Raw genomic sequence first — 24,235 nt, 5'->3', positions numbered from 1 at the left:
TTTCTTAAATATATACTCTTAAAAATAAAGGTGCATGTTGGAACCAAATAAGGGTCTTAAGAGTGATGCATAAACCCACGACAAGCGGTCCCGGAGTGCCAAGTTTAGGTCCAAGAGGCTTCTAAACAGCTTCTACCCCCAAGCCATAAGACTCCTGAACATCTAGTAAAATGGCTACCCAGATGTTCAGGAGTCTTGTGGCTTGGGGGTAGAAGCAGTTTAGAAGCCTCTTGGACCTAAACTTGGCGCTCCGGGACCGCTTGTCGTGGGTTTATGCATCACTCTTAAGACCCTTATTTGGTTCCAACATGTACCTTTATTTTTAAGAGTATATATTTACACACGCAATTGTCTGGGTAGTCTGGGTAGCCATTTACAAGATGTTCAGGAGTCTTATGGCTTGGGGGTAGAAGCTGTTTAGAAGCCTCTTGGACCTAGACTTGGCACTCCGGTACCGCTTGCCGTGGGTCTATGCATCACTCTTAAAAGACCCTTATTTGGTTCCAACATGCACCTTTATTTTTAAGAGTATATATTTAAGAAATAAGGAATGAGAACCCGGGGATAATGTAAGAGATATACACGAACGTTCTGTACATTACCTTGGAAGTCATTCTGAATGCAGGTTTCAGGGTGAATAAAAATGCATAAACTGAGATATTGGAAGAAACGGTTTGAAAAATGCTGGGAAATATAATAAGGATTGGAGTGGTTTTGGTTAATCTCTGGTAATTAAAAGCAACACTGGGGTTATTTTACACAACTGAGTGTTCATTTAACTATTTACAGTGTTAATTTAACTCCTGAATCAACACCAGAAACATTACACAGAAAAATCAACACTAGTTAACACTGGCCAATTTTCTGTGCGGAAACATTGGCAGGCTTTCATACGTTTCAAGAATTAAGAACCTTCCATACATTTCAAGAATTCTGAAGACCTGTACATGCCACGTCAAAACCCCCGCATTTATCTCAAAGGGTCTTTATCGGGCAAGAGTTCTCCAAAGGAAGAACCATTTAAGAAACATAATTTTGTTCAGTGTACCAGAGTACTGCTAACTTATGTGTGATGTGCTATTCAAGTATATAGCTCTGATTATCAAGCCATTTGTGGTCTAAGTTCTTGCTTGATGATCTTACTGCAAACCTATGCTTTTGACACATTTATCCACAATATTTCAGTTAATAAAGTCTTGCTTTTGCCGTGAATCAAATTAGTGGGTATGTAGAGCTTATTTTCTCTATTTTACACTTTTTCACACCCTTCAAACACCCATACAGACACAAAGAGACATCATTTGAGACAGTGTTTATTTAATTGTGTGATCCATGTTTAAAAAGTAAGAATGGTATCTTCTGTTCCACGCCTTCCTCTGAGGGATCAGGTAAAGGCTTGTCTCATGTCTTCCCAAATCACTCTTCCTATGGCCATCCCAACATCACAATTTTCCAACCCCTGTTCTTTTTTTGTGATTCCACTGATCTGAGCTTGAAATGCGAAGACAGCAAAGCACTAAGCCTTCAAACGTGTGATTTTTTTCAAAAGATCTTTCGAAGCAATCTCAGACTGGCTGACCCCTGACAGCTGCAGATCTCTTTATTTCTCTCTCTGCCGGCACTTCATTTGGTAGAAAAGCTCTCAGATTCACACCTCTGTTCAGACAGCGCAAGTGTTTATTATGTGCATACACACAGAATACCCCATAGTGCACACCACAAAGAAATGCAGCATGCAATCTTTATATCATAACTATCCTGTGCTGTTTCACGATTGAACTGTACTACCTACCATCTCCTTAGATGGCCTTTTTTCTGTTATGCTGTCCTGTTCTCTTCCAATGAATCCACCAATATTTCCATATAAATGTGTCAAAGTCTCATACTTAGTATTCTGTTCAGTTACCTAAGCAGACCTCTGATGCCTGCAAGCCCAGAAGGGGCTGGGAAATCTGGCCTTTCACTTTTTGGTGAACCATTAACTAGAATATATGTGAGCGTTGTTTTGCATTTTACACTCACATTTCTCATATCAACTCCTGGGAAATAAAGTAATAAAACTCTGAATTTATCATGGTGTCTTTTATTGAAAATTACATTGTTCATTTGTCATATCTGAAACACATTTTGTTGTGCAACTGTCATCGCTCAATGGTCACTACGAACTAATTTGAATCCTTTTTCTTAACTTTGACTCACAAGAATGCATACAGGGAAGTATGTGAATGAGGTTGCACCTTGAAAAAAGGGTACTCAATGTAGTTTGATTGTAGGTATATTTAAATGTACATGAACGTACATGATCACACTTACATTCAGAAAATACTATGAAAAACACAAACACATGCACACTTACACACATCTTGTGAACAATCAGATACATGCTTATTTGCAGTTTTCCTTGATTTTATTTGAATGTCACTTTCCCCTCCCTCATTCTAGTAGTGTATGTGCTGTTAGTCCCTCCTGCTCTTGAAATGAGACTGCAGGCTCTATCATTAGATCGAATGGCAAGTCTTTATACAAAGTGTTTTGCATAATTACATACCAAAGCCAGAATAGCCACCCTCAAATTTTATGGGTCACAAAGCATCAACAATTGCCACATTATTGTCCACCAAAGTCCAGCCCCACCAATGACAAGGAATGAAAAAAAATCTCGTCTGTTTGGGAGATTTAATTTTCATTCCAAAAAAAAGCTAAGAAGATTATTTCCAAACTGACAACTTGTTTACATATAGTTGTAAAGTTCAGAGGACTGGATGAGACTTCAGGGGACACGATTAGAGGCTGCACACTCAGTCCAGCACATAATAAAGGAAGCATATAAAAGACTAGATTTAAGTCCTCTTTTTCAGACCAGGGTCCAGTCTCTACCTTTGTGTCCAGGTAATTAAGATATTCTAGAATGGATAGACATCTTTTTTGAGAACTGAATCATATTATGTTATTAATGCATGTGATGATACATATGACATTTATGGTACATAAAATGTCCAAAAGCTCCTATATATTGAATTCTAAGCACTTAATATGAAGAATCTGGCATTATTATTCTAAAAACAAATTAGTCAATAATGCAGGTAATTTACATATATTTTGGGGAAATTAATTTGCTCATCCATGTGTTCTAATTTCAATATAAAATTGAAATCAATATAAAATATAATTTACTCAGTTTGAAAAGTTGTTTATGCACATTAAGTAAGCCTAAGTAGTTTTGATCATTTCAACTGCAACTTGTGTATCGCCATACTGTCGTTACTTTCCTTAATTAATTACCAATAATTTGTCTCAATGCATGTTCAATATTCAGATATTCAAAAGTGCATCAATGTTATTGAGATGTCGGTGACCATTTCCTGTCATCGATTTTGACAGCTTCAAATTGCTGTATGTTTTGTCAAGGAAAGTTTTGATTACAGGGTAGAGTGTAGAACAGGGTAGAACATAGGATTTGAAATGAAAACAATGTTCATCACGTTTCCCTCTCAATAAATGGAGCTAAGTCTAGGAAATAAAATTACAGTGAGGTTTGTTTGCTAGATTTGATGTCTGTATATTTAAACTAACTTCTATAGTTTCCAGTCTCATCCCAAAAAGTCCTTTATAAAATAATGTGAAAAAAAACTATAAAGTTTTCTGATTTTATCTGCTGTTTTCCTTTTATTCCTGTTGAGAATACAAATCAATTTCCATGTCACAATGTTAAGACAATGGGACATAAATACATATATAAATAAATATAGTCCAATGTATTTTATTATTATTCTTATTATTTCAATAAGAATGATCCAATCATAAAATATTAACATGATAAGAATGACAAAATTACAAAAGTGCGATAGAGTGTTTTTTTTTTTGTGTGATATATTTTAAATCTGGGACTGGATGTTCTTCAAACTAGGCCTACATGAACCCTGAAAAGATTAAGCAAATATTTGTATAACAATAAGAAGATACGAGCTCAACGATGCTGTTGCCCAAAATGCATGGAACTCGGGGAGTATACAGTGAGATGTGTGTGTGTGTGTGGGGAAATGGCGTTTTTTTTTATTTCAAATACTTACAGGCTATGGCTCTGTAAACAAAAGGGCCACCTTAAACCTGGATAGAATGAAATGTAAAAACGATGCAGGCCTATTAGCAGAATATGAGCTAATAGCATAAATGAATAGTATTTCAATTTAATCACCAAACAATACATAATATTGTAGGCTAATGTTGGACCACCACACTGGAAAACATTCAGGACCAGTCAAAAGTTTGGACACACCTACTCATTCAAGGGTTTTTCTTTGTGTTTACTAATGTCTACATTGTGGAATAATAGTGAAGACATCAAAACCATGAAATAACACATGGAATCATGTAGCATCCAAAAAATGTTATTTTAGATTCTTCAAAGTACCACCTTTTGCCTTGTTGACAGTTTTGCACACTCTTGCATTCTCTCAACCAGTTTCATGAAGTAGTCACCTGAAATGCATTTCAATTAATAGGTGTGCCTTGTAATGTCTTTCCTTCTTAATGCGTTTGAGCCAATCAGTCGTGTTGTGACAAGGTAGGGGTGGTAAACAGAATATAGCCCTATTTGGTAAAAAAACAAGCTCAAATAAGCAAAGAGAAATGACAGTCCATCATTACTTTAAGACATGATGGTCAGTCAATCGAGAAAATGTCACGAACATTGAAAGTTTCTTCAAGTGCAGTCATAAAAACCATCAAGCCCTATGATGAAACTGGCTCACATGATGACCGCCACATGAGGACCACCACAGGAAAGGAAGACCCAGAGTTACCTCTGCTGCAGAGGATAAGTTCATTAGAGTTACCAGCCTCAGATTGCAGCCCAAATAAATGCTTCACGGAGTTCAAGTAACAGACACATCTCAACATCAACTGTTCAGGGGAGACTGTGTGAATCAGACCTTCATGGTTAAATTGCTGCAAAGAAACCACTACTAAAGGACACCAATAATAAGAAGAGACTTGCTTGGACCAAGAAACATGAGAAATGGACATTAGACTGGTGGAAATCTGTCCTTTGGTCCGATGAGTCCAAATTTGAGATTTTTGGTTCCAACTGCTGTGACTTTGTGAGACGCAGAGTAGGTGAACGGATGATCTCCGCATGTGTGGTTGCCACCGTGAAGTATGGGGTGGGGGGGCGTGGGGGGTGATGGTGTGGGGATACTTTGCTGGTGACACTGTCTGTGATTTATTTATTCAAGGCACACTTTACCAGCATGGCAACCACAGCATTCTGCAGCGATACGCCATCCCATCTGGTTTGCGCTTATAGGGACTATCATTTGTTTTTCAACAGGACAATGAGCCAACACACCTCCAGGCTGTGTAAGGGCTTGTTTACCAAGAAGGAGAGTGATGGAGTGCTGCATCAGATGACCTGGCCTCCACAATCACCCAACCTCAACCCAATTGAGATGGTTTGGGATGAGTTGGACTGCAGAGTGAAGGAAAATCAGCCAACAAGTGCTCAGCATATGTGGGAACTCCTTTAAGATGGTTGGAAATGCATTCCAGGTGAAGCTGTTTGAGAGAATGCCAAGAGAGTGCAAAGCTATCATCAAGACAAAGTGTGGCTACTTTGAAGAATCTAAAATATATTTTAATTTGTTTAACACGTTTTTGGTTACTACATGATCCCATATGTGTTATTTCATAGTTTTGATGTCTTCACTATTATTCTACAATGTAGAAAATAGTACAAATAAAGAAAAAAAACTTGAATGAGTAGGTGTGTCCAAACTTTTGACATGTATTGTACTTATAAAGAATATCTATAATGCATAACCATACCATTATTAGCCTACTTGTTAGTAGTAGGGTACTATTATAAGACACTGTTCAAAATTATGTATTTCACTCTAATGCACCATAGTCTCAAATATGTTGACATCGATATGAATATCTTTCAAGAGTCCTCGTGGTTTCTCTCAGGAGGAATAAGGAGAGAGCATTTTTTAAGTACAGTTTATTATGTCAACAACATAGTGCTATAAACCACTATTGTTTGATTTTTGTTAAGATATATTTTATGGTTATATGTCATATTAAACTTTAGTTAGATATTTAACTAGTCTAAATATCAACGGATGACACTGACCATCTAGAAACAAAGAATTGGATTGGTATATGAAGTCCCCACGTGCGTGTATGGTGGTGGTTGGTTTGCAAAATAGCGCCATCTCGCTTTTGAAGGGAGAAATTCACAATAGTTTTGTGCTCGGTCCTTCATTGAAAACGAGCACGTATGATTTACATATATTCTTTCCAAGGTTGAACAATAACCTACCAAAGTGATATAGAGATTGTATTTATGCCTATTACACATTTGATGATATCCGATAAGGTTACATTCATTGTTTGGTTGAAATTTGTGTGTATTTGAAAGGATCGTCGTTTTTTATCAGTGACCATTGTGTTCTCTTCATCTGCATAAATTTACCATGTTGATATGTCATATCCTAAAACTGTAGCCTAATTCAGATTTTTGTTCACTTTGTCTTTGCTGCATTCTCCTGGTTATTAAATTGCCAATGTTCAATGCACCGTATACCTTCTTTATTACGTTCAGTGGGCATACTTCAACATCTATGAATTAGTAGTTTACAAGCAGTTGATTCTCACTTCATATGTGTCAGTATGTACCTTTTCCTTCAGCACTTGATAAGATTGGGCGATGGCGTGTGAAGGAGTAGCCTACCATAACCAACAACATCCCCATATCTCAACATGTACGGCGGGTTGTAGGGGGGCGTAAGCGCGAGCAACTATGTAAAGTTGTTATATCCATGCTAAACATGTTGCTCGAGGGGCCTGCTACTGATTTCAGGATAAGAAAGGAGGAATGAGCTTCCGTGGAATTGTCAGTTGCTTCCTTCGCTATCAAAGCGAATGCTATCAGTATCCGCTTACTCTTTCAAAGCAGGCCATCAAACTGTAGACTACAACTCTTTGATGTGCAGGTACACTGGTGGCATTAGGTGTTGCTGTTGACATGGCTCTACCCTCACGGAGCTGCCTCTGTTATCACAAAAGGGGATACAACTCCTTAAGGGAATAGTATAGTTTTTTTAAAAACCAATACAGCTTGAGTACTACCATCACCGCCACCAATAATAACGTCTACCTCATTATTATTATTATTACTATTATAATTATTATTACTATGCAAAGTAGTAGTAGACGTAGCAGTAGGCTAGTAGGACCTATAGTAGGCTAGGCCTATTTGGAGTAAGATATACAATCAGGATACTCACACTTCTCTAGGTTTTGCTTTCATTCAACCAATTCGTTTTTGTTCAAAGTTGTGAAACTGGCCTCCAAATACAAATGTCTATTAATTTTCTACAGACAAAAACGATAGGACTGCATTTATTTGTGATATCCTTTTTTGTTGAAGAGATACGGGCATTAAGTTGATTATAGCATTTTTAATGGTCTACTTTCAAATTCAAACACATTCTCTTTTAATTTTTGATAGGCTAATAAAATAATTGAATTGAAAACATAGGGGATATAATGTGTATAAACCATCAAACACATGCACCACGATAGTTTCAAAAATAATGACTGTATCAATTAACTTTTTTTGCTACTATCAGTGAAAATTATAAACTATTTAAGTCATGACGTGACTTTCTTAAAAAAAAAAACAGGTATAGCATACCTTACATAATGTTGTAACTACTATTATCTGTACCATTCCTGCCTGGTTAGTGCGCAGTGGATATGAAGGAGCATTACCAAGTGAGCGTTTGAAGTCTCATGGTCGGCGCAAGGTGTTCCTCTCCCTCTCCGGGTTGTGGTGCATATCTCAAGGAGGGGCCTAAATCGGCTTTGAGAGTGATATGGAAAACAACAGTTCGATCAGCAGAAGTTAGGGACAAAGCTGTTTGTATAGGTGAGGTCTCCAAAAGAAAGACACGACGTTGAACTGGTTTCTCAAAATGATGTCGCAATTACATGTAGCCTATTGATTTTCAAGCTGTGTATCCCAATCAGTCAGTTCAACATCTAGTTTTGATTAACATTTGGTTGAGTTCTCAACTAACGTGAATTCAACGTGAAATCAACCAAAAACCTCACCCTGTCATTGGATTTAGATGAAACGTTGGGAGAGAAAAAACAAAATTCCCTTACAGTGATAAGTTTTTACAAATCCAATCCGTTTTCTAAGATGATTCAACACGTCATCACATTGTTTTATTTATTGTTGAAATGACGTGAAAACAACGTTGATTCGACCAGTTTGTGCACAGTGGATTGCCTGCATTAGCAATATACCTTAATCTGTGCCTAGGCCTTTCCCCCAAACTCAAACACGGACCCAGACACAGTTCAAGGTCACTTGCAATTTCTAGCCATTACGTCAAAGCAACAGTAGCCTACTCAGCACGCCCTTTTGAAAGAGCGTAAACAGCAAATTAGCCCACCTTACTTCAAGGCCTATCATAATAGAAAGAAAGGATGGACGTAGGTATAGGAACATGATGTCCAAAGCATAATAAAATCGTAATAGCCTACTCGTTGAGCAAGCAAGAAGTATTAACATTATTGCTGAGATGTCGATGTAATATAATTTTTGCTTGGAGTAAATTAGGCCCATATTTCATACAATTATTATACTTTTCGAAAGGTAGCCTAAATGCTTCTCTCCATAACAACATTAGGGGGTGCGTTGTTCTTGAAATAACAAAATTCTGCCTTACTTGTCCAGTTGTTCTTCTCTCATTCACTCTTGTTCCTACATTTGTTTGTTAGTCCTCTATTACAGTTACTTTTATGTATGTCCTATCGTATTTTTATAACTGCAAATAATTGTACTTTCTTCATTGTTCCACGTGCACGGGATCACAGAGCTCCTCAACAATAGATAGCTGTCGATGGAGATTTATTGGACTTTAAATGAAAATATTCATTCGTTTCAAGAGGGTAGCAAAGTTGCCCACCGTGACTTGCATTGGCAAGAGCTTGTGCCTTGTCAGCACAAAGCACCTCAAAGAAGATCTTTAAAACACTCAGATATAGGCTACATACACACAAAACACACTCTCACACTCCTACCTCAACGACAGTTGTCTTTCTTTTCCCTCCTTTCTATAATCACAAAGCCTTGTGCCCCTTTGTAAGTCTGTGCAGTTTTTTTCGAGATGAACTTTGCCATTTTGGTGTCGACTGGCCCCTCTCTTTTGCATTTTCTCTAACAACTCGCTTTTAATGCTTGGAAGAGGATTTCGTACAGAAGTGAGTGTATAAATAGTTCAGAGAAGCACGTTTACATTATTATTAACGCGACTGATATGCAACATGCCCAGCAACTATGTCATGTATAATGATATTGCTGTAGACTATCAACATCGTTGAAGGACAAAATAAATCGTAATTCAGCTATTAAGTGTGAGATAGGCCTGTGCCACTACACAGTTTACATTGGCGGTCAAAACTCTTTGGAGAACATGCCAGTGATAGTCAATGTGTAAGGTGCCACAGAGCTCGACCTTTATGAGTAAAACAATAATTTTAATAATATGACGAAATGAACCCATTCGTTAACGTGTTGGGTGTTGTTATAAGAGATCTTATAAATCAAGTCGGGAATATGTACAAGATCAATAAACGCACTAGATGTCCAATGTTATTCAAAGTTGTTCATTACAATTAAGGTGACGGTATAAAGAGAAGGCTCTCAGCAGCCTCGTCGGTCTCTCCCTTTGTGTTACATTTGGCTCGAGTTCTTCGGAGGTCCTGGAAGTGACAGTTCTGTGAATAGCGGGTAGATGGCACAATTTTCTAACATTTAGAGAGAACGCAGGAAGCCGGTAGCACCAAGTCTATTTAAGAGCACTTTATTAAAAATAACAAAGATAGCTGACAGGCAGTCGTAATACACACTTTTAAATGTAAGATTTTAAAAAAAATAATATAGGAATGTTTACGGTAGAACTAAGCGCATGTTAAAAGTTGAATGGTTTTTGACAAATGAGTAGGCCTATTTAGAAAAAGCATATGGCATCGGCGTAATTGCAATAGGTTTAGGCCTTAAAATAATAATAGGCCTCATAATAATAGTAATAACAATAATAGATAATAGCCCAATAATAATTTATTTCCATGTATAAATGTAATAAGGTTTCTCGAAGGTTATTTGACATTAGTTATATTTGGCCTACTACCAACAGGATAGTGAAAGGAAGGCTCACCTAGGTTTGTATGGGAGACGATATAAGATTTATTTGGGCCGCAGAGATCAGGAATGGAGATCAGTCCTAGAATTGGCCAGAGGAGCAGCCTAGTGAATGACACGGCACTTACAGAAATTAAACAACCATTTTATATCTATAGCCTAAATTGACATATTTTTCTTTGTTTCTTTGTCATCAAGCCTATATCTGAGACTGATTCAGAATCAAGTCAGTGACAGATGTAGTCTACGCTCTCTCTGTGGGTCGCAATAGTCACCATCACTTTATGTGTAGGCTACTTTATCAAATGACTTCCAATCCAAAGAAACGTAAAAAGAAACAGCAGACTAAAAGATTGGGACGGGCATGATTAAGAAATCATAAGCTTAGCCTACTATGGTCACGAGATATTTTACATTTTGTCCAAGAGCGTTTGGAACTGGACAATTGCGTTGTAGATTAGACCTACGTTTTCTGGGCAACACCTTGATAATGCTTTGATAGTGATACTAATAGTAGGAAACACAGTTAAGGCTATAAATTATGCTGTAATTTGACATCAAACGCGGTCATCATTGGGTACTTTGCCTTGACGTAATGTTCCCACGTGTTTCATCACTCACTGAAATTGCAAATGTATACATTGTAGGCCTACATCTCAACGCGCAGAGCACGCACACATGCACATAAGGTTACACACACATACATACATACACACAGCCTACATTAATACATAGCTTACATACATACACATGCCTCTGCTGGCCTAAATGTCCTTGCACACGTAGCCTGTAACATTTAAAAACATCAAAAACTCCTGCTGACTGAACGAGCTTGCGTGAGACATTTCTCTAGGCCTATATGGCAAAAATAATAATAAACACATATACTGTAGGAATATCCCAATCAATGCTGTGGTGATTTCAAATCAGTGTTGGTTGTTCGTTTTGCAGATCTCATGCAGTATTTTCAGTGCTCATGCAGGGCACAGGCATATCCAAAAGTTTTTTTTTTTTCACAGGGAAATAAAACCCACTAGGCAAAAACGGGTTGAATCAAAGTTGTTTCCACGTCATTTCAACCCCCCAAATCAGATTTTTAAAAGTAATAGAAGTAAGGTAATTTCGTTTCCCCCAACGTTTAACCTAAATCCAATGATATGGTGAAATGTTTAGTTGATTCACGTTAGTTGACAACTCGAACAATTGTCAATCAAAATAAGACGTCGAACGTTGAGACGTCTGTGCCCAGTGGGAAGTGACATGAGGGAGACCTCATCAGCTCGTTGTCCAACGCTAATAAAAGAACATAAGTGCAAAATATAGAGTTCAACCTCAACACATGCTCTGTCAACTAAAATCATTGAGTGAAGTCATGAATGACTTCAAATGTATTCCTATTGGCGCAAAGTAAATAAAGATCGAAAGAAAATAGGAAAACTAATATTGTCCTTTTAATGACATTGCTGAGTTGTAATGGCTTTAGTTGCTCTGCTACTACATGAGAGTTTTGGTGACATGCAACGTTTCAGGATATACACTGAGTGTACAAAAGTTAGTTATGTCAAGTTTGATGGATGTCCTTTGAGTGGTGGGACATTTTTGATACACACGGGAAACTCTTGAGCGTGAAAAACCCAGCAACGTTTGCAGTTCTTGTCACACTCAAACCAGTGCGCCTGGCACCTACTATCATACCCCATTCAAAGACACGTAATTATTTTGTGTTGCCCATTCCCCCTCTGAATGGCACACATGCACAATCATTGTCTCAACTGTCTCTGAGCTTGAACATATTTATTTAACCTGTTGTCTCCCCTTCATCTACACTGATTAAAGTGTATTTAACAGGTGACATCAATGAGGGATCATAGCTTTCACCTGGATTCACCTGGTCAATGGAAAGTGCAGGTGTTCCTAATGTTTAATACACTCAGTGTACTTGTAGGTATATGCCTACTGCATCTTGGCCTGTGGTCCCAGATCTTAGAAGATTGTAAAGACAAATTGAAAAGTGTAATGTCTGCATCAAGAACATTTGAAACATTTCGGGTATGGCCAACTATAAATAAACCTATCATTCTAGTCACAATTTAGTTACACCATCACTGCAAAGGCAAACATAATTAATTACAGCATAATTATATTTAGTTCACTTTCACAATTAATTAAACAGGAGCATGGTGGGATGTCTTTGAAATCCGAGAATTAGGAGGAAGTCAGCTGAAGTGAGATTTACTTACACATATTCTGACACTGACAAAGTGTTGCACAGTCTGGTGTAGGCTACACTTTAATATCCTAGCCCCATGGGCTGCATACTGCTTATACTAGTAACCTGTAGTAGTCCAGTTGTAGTTGTAATAGTAGACTTAGTAGTAGTAATAGGCCTAGAAGGAATAGAGGGAATAATAATAATCATCTCTAATGTAGTTGAAAAATATGAAATATAATTATAGGCCACGTTTTTTTTTGATAATATGACAAATGAAATGCGCACTGCTAAATGTATTAAATACATTTTAGTAGGCTATTTTCATTACAGAAATTGTCCACAGAATAGACTCTCATCATTTTGAGAGTGCTATTGGGATGACGATGGGCATGATCAAAGTAATGAAATAGGCTAATCGTAATTCACGATTTTGCAATATACTCAGTGTTTGCTTACTGATCACAGTATAAATAGTTGGATACCTCTGATAATAGTTTTATTGAGGCTCTGGGTCTCGATGAAGGCGCTCTATTTCTTAAGCAATGTGGTTTCTATTATGGAACACTGATTTGCTCCGGGGAGCCGTAGCATGCGTTGGATTGCAAGACGCCATATTGACTCAACTAATAGGACACCGAGTTAAAGGCGAGCTTTAAGGCTGGGGGATCGCACGCTTGATCTCCCTTTACAGAAAACACACATTTCAACTAATACTCAACTAGAGGGTTAGGGTTGTTATTTAGTTGAGTAAAATCAAACGACTGATAGTCTCTCCTGTTTGCTTCTTACGTTGATATTTTTGTAATTTAGCAGACGCTTGTTTGCTGCTGCCGGTGAAAATGTAGGGCAGTTATAGCCAAGGCTCATGAGACATATTTTCAAAGTCCACTGTGGCATTTTATTTACGAATTCAAGTCAGACATGCCTGTACCTGCAGTGTTGCCATACGTCGAGATGTTATACGTTCACAAAAGGAATGCGATATGACATGCTAAAGCACCAAAGTAAACGTTGTTCAAATGTCATTGTGCAAATATATAGTAGCCTACATACCAACAGTCCTCTCCTTTGCGTTGATACATATAGGGCAACTTCACTTCAATTTGTGACGCCAATAATTGCATATGCCCAATAGTCTCTCTCACGCTCTCTCTGTCTCCCCCTCTCTGTCTCTCTGTCTCTCTGTCTCTGTATCTCTGTCTCTGTATCTCTGTCTCTCTGTCTCTCTCTCTCTCTCTACCTCTCACACACACATATTTATATACACACATACATGCACACACATTATTTTGACTGTTTAGTAATAAAAACATGAAAAAACGTTTTGTTTTCCAATTCATAAATTATAATTTAATACCAAGAACAAATTTACAGCAGAATGCTTGTTTACAATAAGCTAACACAAACAAACAAGAATTGTGTTCAACTATAAACTTCCACACACACTCACATATATCACTTGCAATTAATAATCATAATCATCATAAAAAAAGTATCTATACGTTATCAATACCCTGCAGTCATATATTTTTATATATTTATATAAAAACGTGGGTCAGTTTAAACTGTTCATAATTACAATCATGTATCATTCTCTGGTCCATATGTGGCATGGGAACAGCCAAAGAGCACTGTTCAATCAACTACATAATATGATCCCTTTATGTCCAACCACAACATGGTGTCTTGTGTGTTGAAGAAAAGCCCCAAAAACAAGGACAAGATTGCTAGCTTACACACACACACACACACACACACACACACACACACACACACACACACACACACACACACACACACACACACACACACACACACACACACACACACACACACACACACACACACACACACACACACACACACACACACACAAGGCAACTGTCACAGACCAAAGGAGCAGAACACTAAGTCAAAATAGCTACTCCTTTCCAGACCAGCTCACCCTGTTTAGTCTTAGCCTATTATTGAACGTTTTGTTTCTTTTTTAAATACAAGGGCTAGTGTACTGAATGCACAGATTATATCTATACAGTCAAAAACATTTACATTTATATATATCAAAGATAAAATAGGTTAGCGACCTGTGGCCATGCATTCACAGTCTAAATACATGAAAAAGAAAACATTTTTGTCGTAATATGTATATACATTACAAACATAACTTTCAGTGCTACTAGCTAAGTCTGTCACTCAATTGAAGACGTTGTATTACCGAAAAAATGGCAACCACAGTTTTTCTTAATCACATATACTTTGTATAAAGGAAAACTCTTTGAAATGAATTGACCTATATTTACAACAATACTGCCTCTAATTAATGTTTTCAAGTGAAATACATGAGCATAAGACTGAAGTTTCAAATCTAATAGTGTTCCCAAAGTTGTATACTTAAACAACGTTTTGATAAGAAATTACTTTTCAGGCACTTAATGCTTGAAGTGTAGAGAGGGTGACATTTCAGGGATATCGTAATAATACTGCTATTAAACACTATTCCAGCTGTAGGCCTACATAAAAGGTATATGACCCTTGACCTTTCCAATTTCAAAATAAGATATTGTATGACTAGATGTTTTGATTGATGTTTCGGCCTATACATTGCAAGACACAATGTTCAATGTATTGGTAGTCAATACTATATCTAAATGAACATAACAATTAAAATAGCAGTGCATCTACGTTTACAAGCCACACTCACCCTTCAGTAGCCCATATCTCAAGGCTTTAATAATTTTTTTGAACTGTCTGCAAATGAATGCCAAACATTTCGAACTGGGTGCATGAGGGGACACACGAAGTTGAATACAGCCAGAAAGGGGTTCATTAAACATAGGTTGCCAGTATGCAGGCTATTTCATTCACTGTTCTGTAATAGCTGTTTTACTGTCGACAGTGCCTTGTAGAATCCTTGTTCTATATTAAGAGCTGATGTGGTTCGCCTGGCTCAACTTAGCAATGGCAAAACAGGGCAACCCTGGAACATCACGTAGCCTAGGCTATATTCTCAATTGGAAAGAGAAATGATTTAGCTGGATCAGAAAGTTGAACTTGAACACTAAAAGAAACTCCCATGCCCAGTTTAGTGTGGGTCATCCTAAGAGTAAGTGCATTTGCAGCATTAAGCATGTAGTTATAAGCCTTTCCTATATTGCTGTGGATTTAGTTTTAATTCTTGAAGAACATTTTACATTACTTAACTGTTTCAAAAGAAGTCATGGTTTTAGAAAAGAACACCACCTGTACTACAGAATCACATAGGCCGGTTTGGAACCAGAAAGGAGGAACAAAATAAAAGTACAAAAAATAGCTAGATACATGGACACAGGACAAGTAGGCTAATTTGGAAAAAGAAAACTTACTTTTTCTTTTCTCCTAAGTTTTTCCAAATACTCATTTTAAATGCACTTTATAGTTTCATTTTCGATTTGAGGATTACCAAAATCATTTTCCTTATTTTTGTTTTCGTTTTATTTATTTATCTTAAAAAATGGATAAGAAGCAACTTATTCCGAATGACACGGGGAGCTTTTATCTGCATTTTGAAAGTTCGATGAATGTCTCAATTTTTTTAAATTCACAGTCATTTATGACAATGTCTTTCTTTGTGAAAGCAAGCTCTTGTAACAGCCGTTTTCCTTCTACAAAAGAAGCACTAACCATTCTTAACCCCTTTGTTCATTCCTTCTGCTTACTGAATTGACATGTAAGGCCAGTTAAAACTGCTCCCCGAAAGCAACATATCCCTGATGAGGGTTTCAATTGGGGTTTTACCTACCAATCGGACGAAAAACAATTGCTCTATGACCGATGAAGACACTGTGCGCAGTGAAGGCAAGCGAAGTAACAACTTCCCAAATCGTGTTGGCTGGTTGGGATACTGGCTCCGAACATATTCCTCCAGGGCGCACTGGGACTTCTCTTGCAAACTTTCCACATGGGCCACATCTGAGAGGCCACAAGCGTCTGAAAAAAATAAAATAAACATTAATCATGCTGGACCCAAAATTCAACACATATTTACGACAGAACACTACTAATGCATAATATCCCTCTCGTTGGCAAATATATATATATATATATATATATATATATATATATATATATATATGACGGTGACAGGTGCGCTTAAAGTACAAACAATGTTTAGTCAATTGGGCTGCTTGTAAATTTAAAGAAAACATACCCTGTTTGCGGTGTTAAATCAGAATGATTTTGACTGTGGCCGATGAGGTGTGCTTGTAGGCCATAATATAACAACCTATATTGCATATTGATTAAACAATCAAAAAACAATCCAACTGTGATTATGTATAATCAAACATAACATTCAGTTATCGCTACTAATATCAACATAAATATCATATTCAGTAGGCCTACATTATTTTCTTGATAAACTGTCTAATAATAGTAACCATTTGTGTCATGTGCATAGGCTAATCATCAATATGCTTTGTGATTATTAGTGGCACTGTAGTGCGGTGAATAAGAACAGGCAAATTCCTTTTTTGTTGCCTTATATTTGGAAACTGGCAATTGTTTGTAATCAACTAGACAAGTATCGAACTCAATCACAAATGTTTACATTTTAATAGTAGTTTGGGTTAAGACACACAAACACACACATACACACTCGCTGACAGGGTGAGAGTTGTGACATGGTGACCTCTGTAGGCTACTGCGTTGTGATTTCGCTTGAAGTAGGGCTCGAAACCGAAACAACCACAAACAGCGATTGTATTTACCAAGTCACCGTAATAACCCCCAAAAATGGCGGATCAATGATATGTAGCTTAGCAGTGCAAACTCTTGTAGTCTACTTAGCCTATTAATGGAATACATAATAGCCTACATGCAATCAAATAAAGATTCAAATAGACTAAATGAAGCATTCATTATCACAACGATATATTGTTTAAACCCCCAGGTATTTTTGTAGAATTTGCCTAAACCAATAGCTGAATGTTAATAGTAACATAAAAATAATCAAATGTTGAAGGTTTATACGTTAGATTAGTAATTGCTTATTTCTGCGTAAGTTTGTGTATTTTCACACTTTTTCTTTATTCCCCACTTTAATTATGTAATGTAATCATATAGGAGGGTAGTCTGGGTCATGACCCAGTTCTGGAAGGAGTCCATAAAATGTATTGGATCCCTAGATCTTCCTATGAGAACAGAGGAGAATTTAAAGTATTTTCCCGAAATGTGTGTAATGTCCGTCGTGTGATCAGGCTAAATGTTGTAGAAAGGCAAAGTTGTTATTTTATTAATGAAATCTTCAATAAAATACGCTATTCCGTCAATAAAATACGCTATTCCCTACAATGTATGGCAGGAATAGGCTACGTTGTTGTCTATTCACGACATAAACAATATATTTGATTGGTAAGCAAACTATTCTCAAAGTATAACTTCAACAAAAATACCGACAGTTTGTTTTTGATAGCATGTCTCCACTGAAATATTCGTATGTGTGACTTTTATGATGTGGGTCAAAGTTATCTTCAGAGTATATATTTGGGACAGCGCATTTAGGACACTGTATGAAGGGGCACAAACTGTTGCTGTATTGGGGGAAAGGGGAATTAATATGAATAAACTTGTTATTCAGTATTAATCTCTAAATTCATGAATGGGAGTGGACACAAATTGAATCAAGTGTGCCTATGCCTGACCAAGCAGTAAATGCAAATGGTGGGCCATTTTATGACTAATGCCCAACAGTGCAGTGATATAGGCCTACAGGCAGTTGATAGCCACAGGCCTATGTTTTTATCCTCTGTGGGATTTTAGGACTGGCCAGGCGTTTGCGAAAATGTACACTGTTTATATATTATTTTGCATGCCTAGCCTAGTATTGTTTTCAACAGGAAAAAACAAAGCATACGTGACCTAAACACATTCTCTAAACGCATAACTGGAAATTATATATTCTATTGGTTTTTTTTGTTGCAATTTTGAGTTTACCTGAAGTGAAGAGCACAATTGCCTTCAAGCAGCTGTATTCAGCAGAGTCAACGTGCAAAACTTTCAGCTTTTCCACTTGTTCTTGGAAGATCCTAATGTGGTCCATAAAGGCAACCACTCTGTCCGCAGACATAGGGGAGGCGTGTAGGCCAGCCGCCGCCAGAAGTGGAGCCACATGGAGAGGCATGGAGCACTGTGCGGCGTTGAGCACAAATAACTCACTCCAGGTCAACCGCAGAAGAGCCACCTGGTCAGTAATCTGAAGGTCTGGAAAGAAGGGGATATTCCTGGCCCACTCCACGGCACTGAACAGCATCCTGGCCGCCAGTTCACATATGTTCTCGATGCCCATGATGTTGTTGGGTTGCATGCATTGACTGCCATACCGGGACGTTGGGTAGGGCTCCGCTCGTAGCAGTAGAGATATATATCCGGATAAGTAGGAATGGCAGTGCAGTGGGTCCCCATTTGTCAAGGCGAACTGACCATGGTGTGGCTGTGTGGGTGGCATCCGTCCCCGTTGCACCGCTGCAGTAAAAAGAGAAACTGCAGATATTGATGCCTGAATTCTACACATCAAGAGACATTGTAATCCTCCTGACCAGGAGGCTATGTCAAATGTTATTACACTATAGCAGTTCGAGGAATACACATCGGATGTACCAGTTTAGACATTACTTTTGCTATTCAAATGCTATGATGAAATCTATGGATCCAACATTATAAACTAAAACAATACATAGGCTACAACAAATAGGCTCGCCTACATACTTACAAACAATGACTGTTATTTACTGTAGAGATCGATACAAACATATAGCCCAGAAAAGTAATGGTCACTCTATGGAACATTTTCGAAGTAGGCTAGTTATAAATCTGGGTTTTACATTTTCATTTTGGTGTTTGGCTACAACAACATGAGCTCACTAGAAGCACAAAGGCAAGGCAGTCCCTGCATGTTGTAACCCTTAACCTACTTAGAAATCTATTCGGCTTGTTTTATATTGACTACTATTTTCGACTGATTATTGAATATAACAATTTTAATGATACACGTATGCTATTTTCTTTTTACAGCTCAGTTTTCTGGTCGAGATTAACACGACACGTAATGCGTGGGATCTAAACAAGCTGTCTCTTCACTACACACTCGCCATAATAACGTTGTATATGCGCTTGTATTCAAATACAGATGCATATCCATTTTGTCTCTTCCAAGAGGACGATTCAGTTCTAGTAATCTCCATCCAAACTCTTTTGACTATTGTTTGTGAAGGCCACATGATGAATATAGCGTTTAAGAAATATAACACTTCAATCGAACGCTAAAAGGAAGGTTTGCTACGATCGGTCTTAAGCACTAAATTCTGACGGCCCCATAGCGTGCTTCGGCCGCGTAGCCAATGGAAGAAGAATCCGGGAGAGAATATGGGAGACGGAAACACATACAGTTACATAATTCATTCAGCGCACTACATACAGCGCAAATAAATCAACAAGAAAATAAAAATCCCAATACCTTCCCGTCTCATGCCAACTTTCAGACATTTTTTGAGGCGGCAGTACTGACACTGATTGCGATGGTGCTGGTCAATGGGACAATTCCTGTTGGCACGGCATGTGTAACTGAGGTTCCTTCGTACGCTCCGTTTGAAGAAGCTTTTGCACCCCTCGCAAGTAAACTGGCCATAGTGTTTACCACTAGATTTATCCCCGCAAACAACGCATTCTATGTGCTGTGGCTGCTGTTTCTCCGACTGCATCGTCTGGTTTGTCGGCGTAGACTGTACAGTGTTGTTCGGGGGTCCTTGGACGGTTGTCTGAGGGGTCGGAGGGGCGACCTGAGAGCCTGACAGATTCATCTGAGGGGTCGGAAGGGATAGTCCTCCTTGAGATTGCGAAGAAAGGGTACCTTGGGTCTCAGACACATCGTCCTGGGAGCCTCTCCACACTACCATTGCCATATCTATCAGTCAACGTAAAGGAAACTTTTTGTCTGCCGTTTTTGGTTTCGCGGTGCTTGTTTTCTCAAAAGAATGCAGCACGCTGTAATCAAAATTAATAGTAAAAAAATCAATAAATGCCAAAAGCCTACTGTTGTCGATTGTTCGTTGAATCTTCGAAAATGTCAAATTATATTGCTGTTGTAGACGATGCGACGCACACGTTTTAAAACTGATGTGATGGCGAGCTGAATCGCAGCCTTGCACTTAGAGGCCAAGTCCAGGGGCGCTTGCAGTCAGCCATCCAGGATATCTTTCAAGGGGGAAAAAATAGCAAATGATTGCGATAATGAAATGAGGTAGCCTATTCAAGAAACGGAGCAGTACGTTGAACGTAGGCGACGTGACAGCAGCATAAAACACACAATTGATGTAGGCTACACACTAGCAGCAGAGCGCTATCAAGTTCCAGCTCAAGTCTTGATGAAAATCATCAACTGGTAAAACAAATATTGCTGCTTCTCCCTTTTCTTCTTGTGAGGTGGTGCGAGCAGCTGAAGCCAATGCTTTAGTCAAATATGAAGTCAACTCTCCGACAAGCAAGTGATAATAAAACAAAAAGATCACAACTTATAGAACCTCCTTCATGCACGGAAAAATAATAAGAAAAAATAACAGAGAATCAAAGTGATCAAATATGTTAAAAAGGGTGAGGTTAGGAAGTGATTGCGAATAGTAGGAGCTTGGCTGGCAGAATGCTTTCTCTCTGATCAGCTCACTGAGCTCTCTATATAGTGAACTTTGACACGACTGCTGCAACTTAGCACATGTTACCATGGAGATGAGCTGCCATATAAGGAAAGTGACTGTGTTTGACTGGTCAGAGCTCATGGACCTCCCCCTGAACCCCATTGGCTAGTCGGTACTTGTGCTACTTGGTGCCTTGCCAAAGCAGGATAGGGGTCGAGAAGATGCTTGGTCCTAAAAGGAGACGATTTAGAGGAGAGGACCGTGCTTCTAATTCACTCACATTTTTCATTAAATATACATGTAAATTCATGTTCAATGATTACATTCTATGACCACATAATGTTTCTTATGTGACTGAGTATAGCTTAAGTCAGTGGGTCGTTGCTATCCGGGTTTCTTGGGGTGTCCCTTGAAGTTTACATTTAAAATGGTTAGGTTAGGTAAGGGATATGGTTAAGGTTAGAGTAAGGTTAGGGTTAAGGGTATGGACGTCTCAAGGATCCCGGAGAGCACTAACCTAATAAATGTTTCCTGATGTTTATTTTTCCTTACATCTACAAGTCTGAGAGAGGTGAGGATGGTATTTTTACATCTGCCTTTATGGGATGGAGTACCCTATCATGCTCCTGCATTAATGTCAAACTTCAGTCTACTATTAGGCTACATTAGAGATTGCAGAATGCAGTAGAAGTAGGCTATCATAAATTAATCTAGATTCAATTAAACATTATTATACGATATGGCTTTGTACAAAACAAATGATAACATTGCTTGTTGAAAATGTTCCTGTCATTGCAACACATTTGCTGTATGAAATGTGCATACAAATAGGGCTATTATTGTTGTTTTATTAGACTGATTAGGACATATTATCTGAAAACTTAGCCTATGTTCATTCACAATGCTGTGATGGCACATTGTATTACAATATAGGCTAATAGCTAATATATGCACCATCTTATTTCAGAACATGCCACACCAAGACTTCTTTCTATCAACTCACGCATTGGCCTATTATTAAATTCTTTCTATTTTTTTAATACTTCTGGTTGTGATGATTTTGAATACCTGTAGGCTACACATTTGCAAGTATATGATCAATAGCTTTTTATAGAGTTACAATAAATTAAACACAAGCACGAGGGATTGTAATCGTTAGTCTATTCTAGTCTATAAAGTAGGCCTATTTTAGGTAGCCTTAGCGTCCAAGATGTAGCCCACAACACAATGATTTGCCATGGACATAGCCTATATGAGAGTGTGGACCTCTCTCTCAATTCATATCAGAAAACCAGAGATATGGTGAGCTATTGTTAGATTTTTTTGGGGGGGTTCATGATTTCTAGGCTATAGCTAACAACATACATGTATGTATATGTCTTATTCTATTATCATATGCTACATATGTCGCATAGGCCTAAGTGAATGGTGTTTCATTTGAAGACCAAGCATATCTATGAAGTATTTAGCCTAAATTGGCCCCTATATGCTCCTTGAAGTTTCTAATCTGAGCATTGTTAGCTGGTACTTTCAAAATCACAATGGGGCTGTCAAAGTTGGGTCTTGTGAAAAATTTACAGAGCTAAATCAGAGCATATGCTGTCAATGGGGGGGATACAGAATAAGGGATCTATTACAGTATCTGGGTGCCCCCTAGCGTATGGATCCTTTCTGTCTCAAATCGAGATTCAATTCCGAGGAGCCTTCCGACATGGAAAATGCCTCGTTCTCTCGTCTTCCACGTTGACCAAAGTAATGTGCTCCCATTTCAAACTGAGTGTTTTAGAAAATGTCTTCTAATTGACTTGAACTTCGTCGAGGTATGCGTGTAGGTCTCTGTTTCGGCTCTTCATATCCTATATGCTCTGTAGGCACAGAGAATGTTTGTATAGGCTTTTATTCGTTGATTGATATAATACTTGGTGTTGAGCGTAACAGTCATTCTAAAGTTAACGCCAGGGTCTACATAATATCCCTGTCTGCAGTGTATCTTATTGTTGTATTGTGGAGTCTACATGACCACTCCATTGGTGAGTATAAACATTTTGTCATGTTTGTTTCCTTAATGACATGTTTGAATGTGAGCGCATGCTTGGCATTAGGTAGTTGTCTTGGTCGTAAATAAAACGACTATCAAAATGGAAACACCAAAAAGCTGTTTAGTCTTAAAACACCACATTTTTTTTACATTAAAACATCGCTAAAACCTAATGAGTCTTACCAAGGCTACAGGCAAACGATAAAGATACAAGGACGCATAACCAGATAATTATTGTCTAATCGAAACATTAATTGCAATACACATTGAGCAGAAACACATGGTAGGCTACATCTAAACCCACCTATATGTTTCATAAAATAGATCGTGAGATTATTGTAGACAATAATGTATATAGGCTATTCTCACAAACGTACCAAATGCATACGTCGATTCGTCCGCAGCGTGAAGCATCTTCTCTCATCAGAATATCTACTAGTCTTCTCTTTTCGATATAATGTCGAGAATAGACAGGCAAGGTGTCCTTTCCAGACGGAATGAAATTGTTCAATTTATGTGCTCAACTTAAACCGTGTAATGTAAATGGACTTGTCTTCATAAGTAGTGGTTGATATGGCTGTCTTTACAAAGGAGAAAAGTAAAAGCAATATGCTCCTGTGCGTGTTTTCTGTTCTATAGTATGGGTAAAAACGCGCCTGTATGCCGCTGCTTTGTGTGGGCTGGATGAGAGGTATAGAGGGAGGGGGTGAAGTCAGAATATAGACAGACACCTGTTTGTATTGAAAGTAGTGATGCTTTTATACATTATCGCTTCATTTGTGTCAGAATATTGGATGTAAATCAGTTTCAACATATAACACCAATAGTCTAGCTGACAAGTGAATAACCCCAAATTGTAAAATATCCCTTCGTTGCTGAAAAACGTATATCAGTGTGTTGTAACAACTATATTATTATTATTGGTAACACTTGAAAGTATTGGTAGACCAATTATTGCTGTTAATATTACTATTTGCATTGTGGTTGATGTGGTTGACAACCACAACTGTTGTTAGTGAACAGGGCAAGGAGAGGTTTGCTTTCAGATAGGCGCATTTCAATTGAGATATAGCTTCACTGATAGTAGGCTGGAGTTCTCATCCTCATAT

General features: G+C 38.0%; 1 protein-coding gene across 3 annotated transcripts; it reads right to left on the bottom strand.

Annotated features, from left to right (window-relative positions):
* Window positions 1-13,747: 13,747 nt before the first annotated feature.
* Window positions 13,748-23,762, bottom strand: LOC118401234 (COUP transcription factor 2-like). Of its 3 annotated transcripts, none has more exons than XM_052474963.1 (3): window positions 23,504-23,762; window positions 18,396-18,923; window positions 13,748-16,391 (listed from the first exon to the last, which is right to left on the bottom strand). In XM_052474963.1, exons 1-3 carry the CDS (start codon window positions 23,538-23,540, stop codon window positions 16,117-16,119), a joined length of 840 nt encoding a protein of 279 aa, XP_052330923.1. In that variant the 5' UTR covers window positions 23,541-23,762; the 3' UTR covers window positions 13,748-16,116. The 3 variants fall into 3 exon arrangements, with proteins under 3 accessions (XP_052330923.1, XP_052330920.1, XP_052330922.1); XM_052474960.1 differs by lacking the exon at window positions 23,504-23,762 and adding an exon at window positions 19,915-21,142 and having other exon boundaries at window positions 18,396-18,941; XM_052474962.1 differs by lacking the exon at window positions 23,504-23,762 and adding an exon at window positions 19,915-21,140.
* Between the last annotated feature and the right edge of the window lie 473 nt (window positions 23,763-24,235).

The sequence above is a fragment of the Oncorhynchus keta genome, chromosome 22 (assembly GCF_023373465.1).
Source record: "Oncorhynchus keta strain PuntledgeMale-10-30-2019 chromosome 22, Oket_V2, whole genome shotgun sequence".
Classification (NCBI taxonomy): domain Eukaryota; kingdom Metazoa; phylum Chordata; class Actinopteri; order Salmoniformes; family Salmonidae; genus Oncorhynchus; species Oncorhynchus keta.
The sequence above is the reverse complement of the archived record's forward strand: the minus strand, read 5'-3'. Positions and strand labels throughout refer to the sequence as shown.

Coding starts and splice junctions, on each gene's coding strand:
- LOC118401234 (XM_052474960.1), bottom strand. CDS start 20,359: ATGGCAATGGTAGTGTGGAGAGGCTCCCAGGACGATGTGTCTGAGACC. Junction 18,942..19,914: donor AGTTGGCATGAGACGGGAAG/GTATTGGGATTT, acceptor CAATATCTGCAG/TTTCTCTTTTTACTGCAGCG. Junction 16,392..18,395: donor AATTGTGCTCTTCACTTCAG/GTAAACTCAAAA, acceptor TATTTTTTTCAG/ACGCTTGTGGCCTCTCAGAT.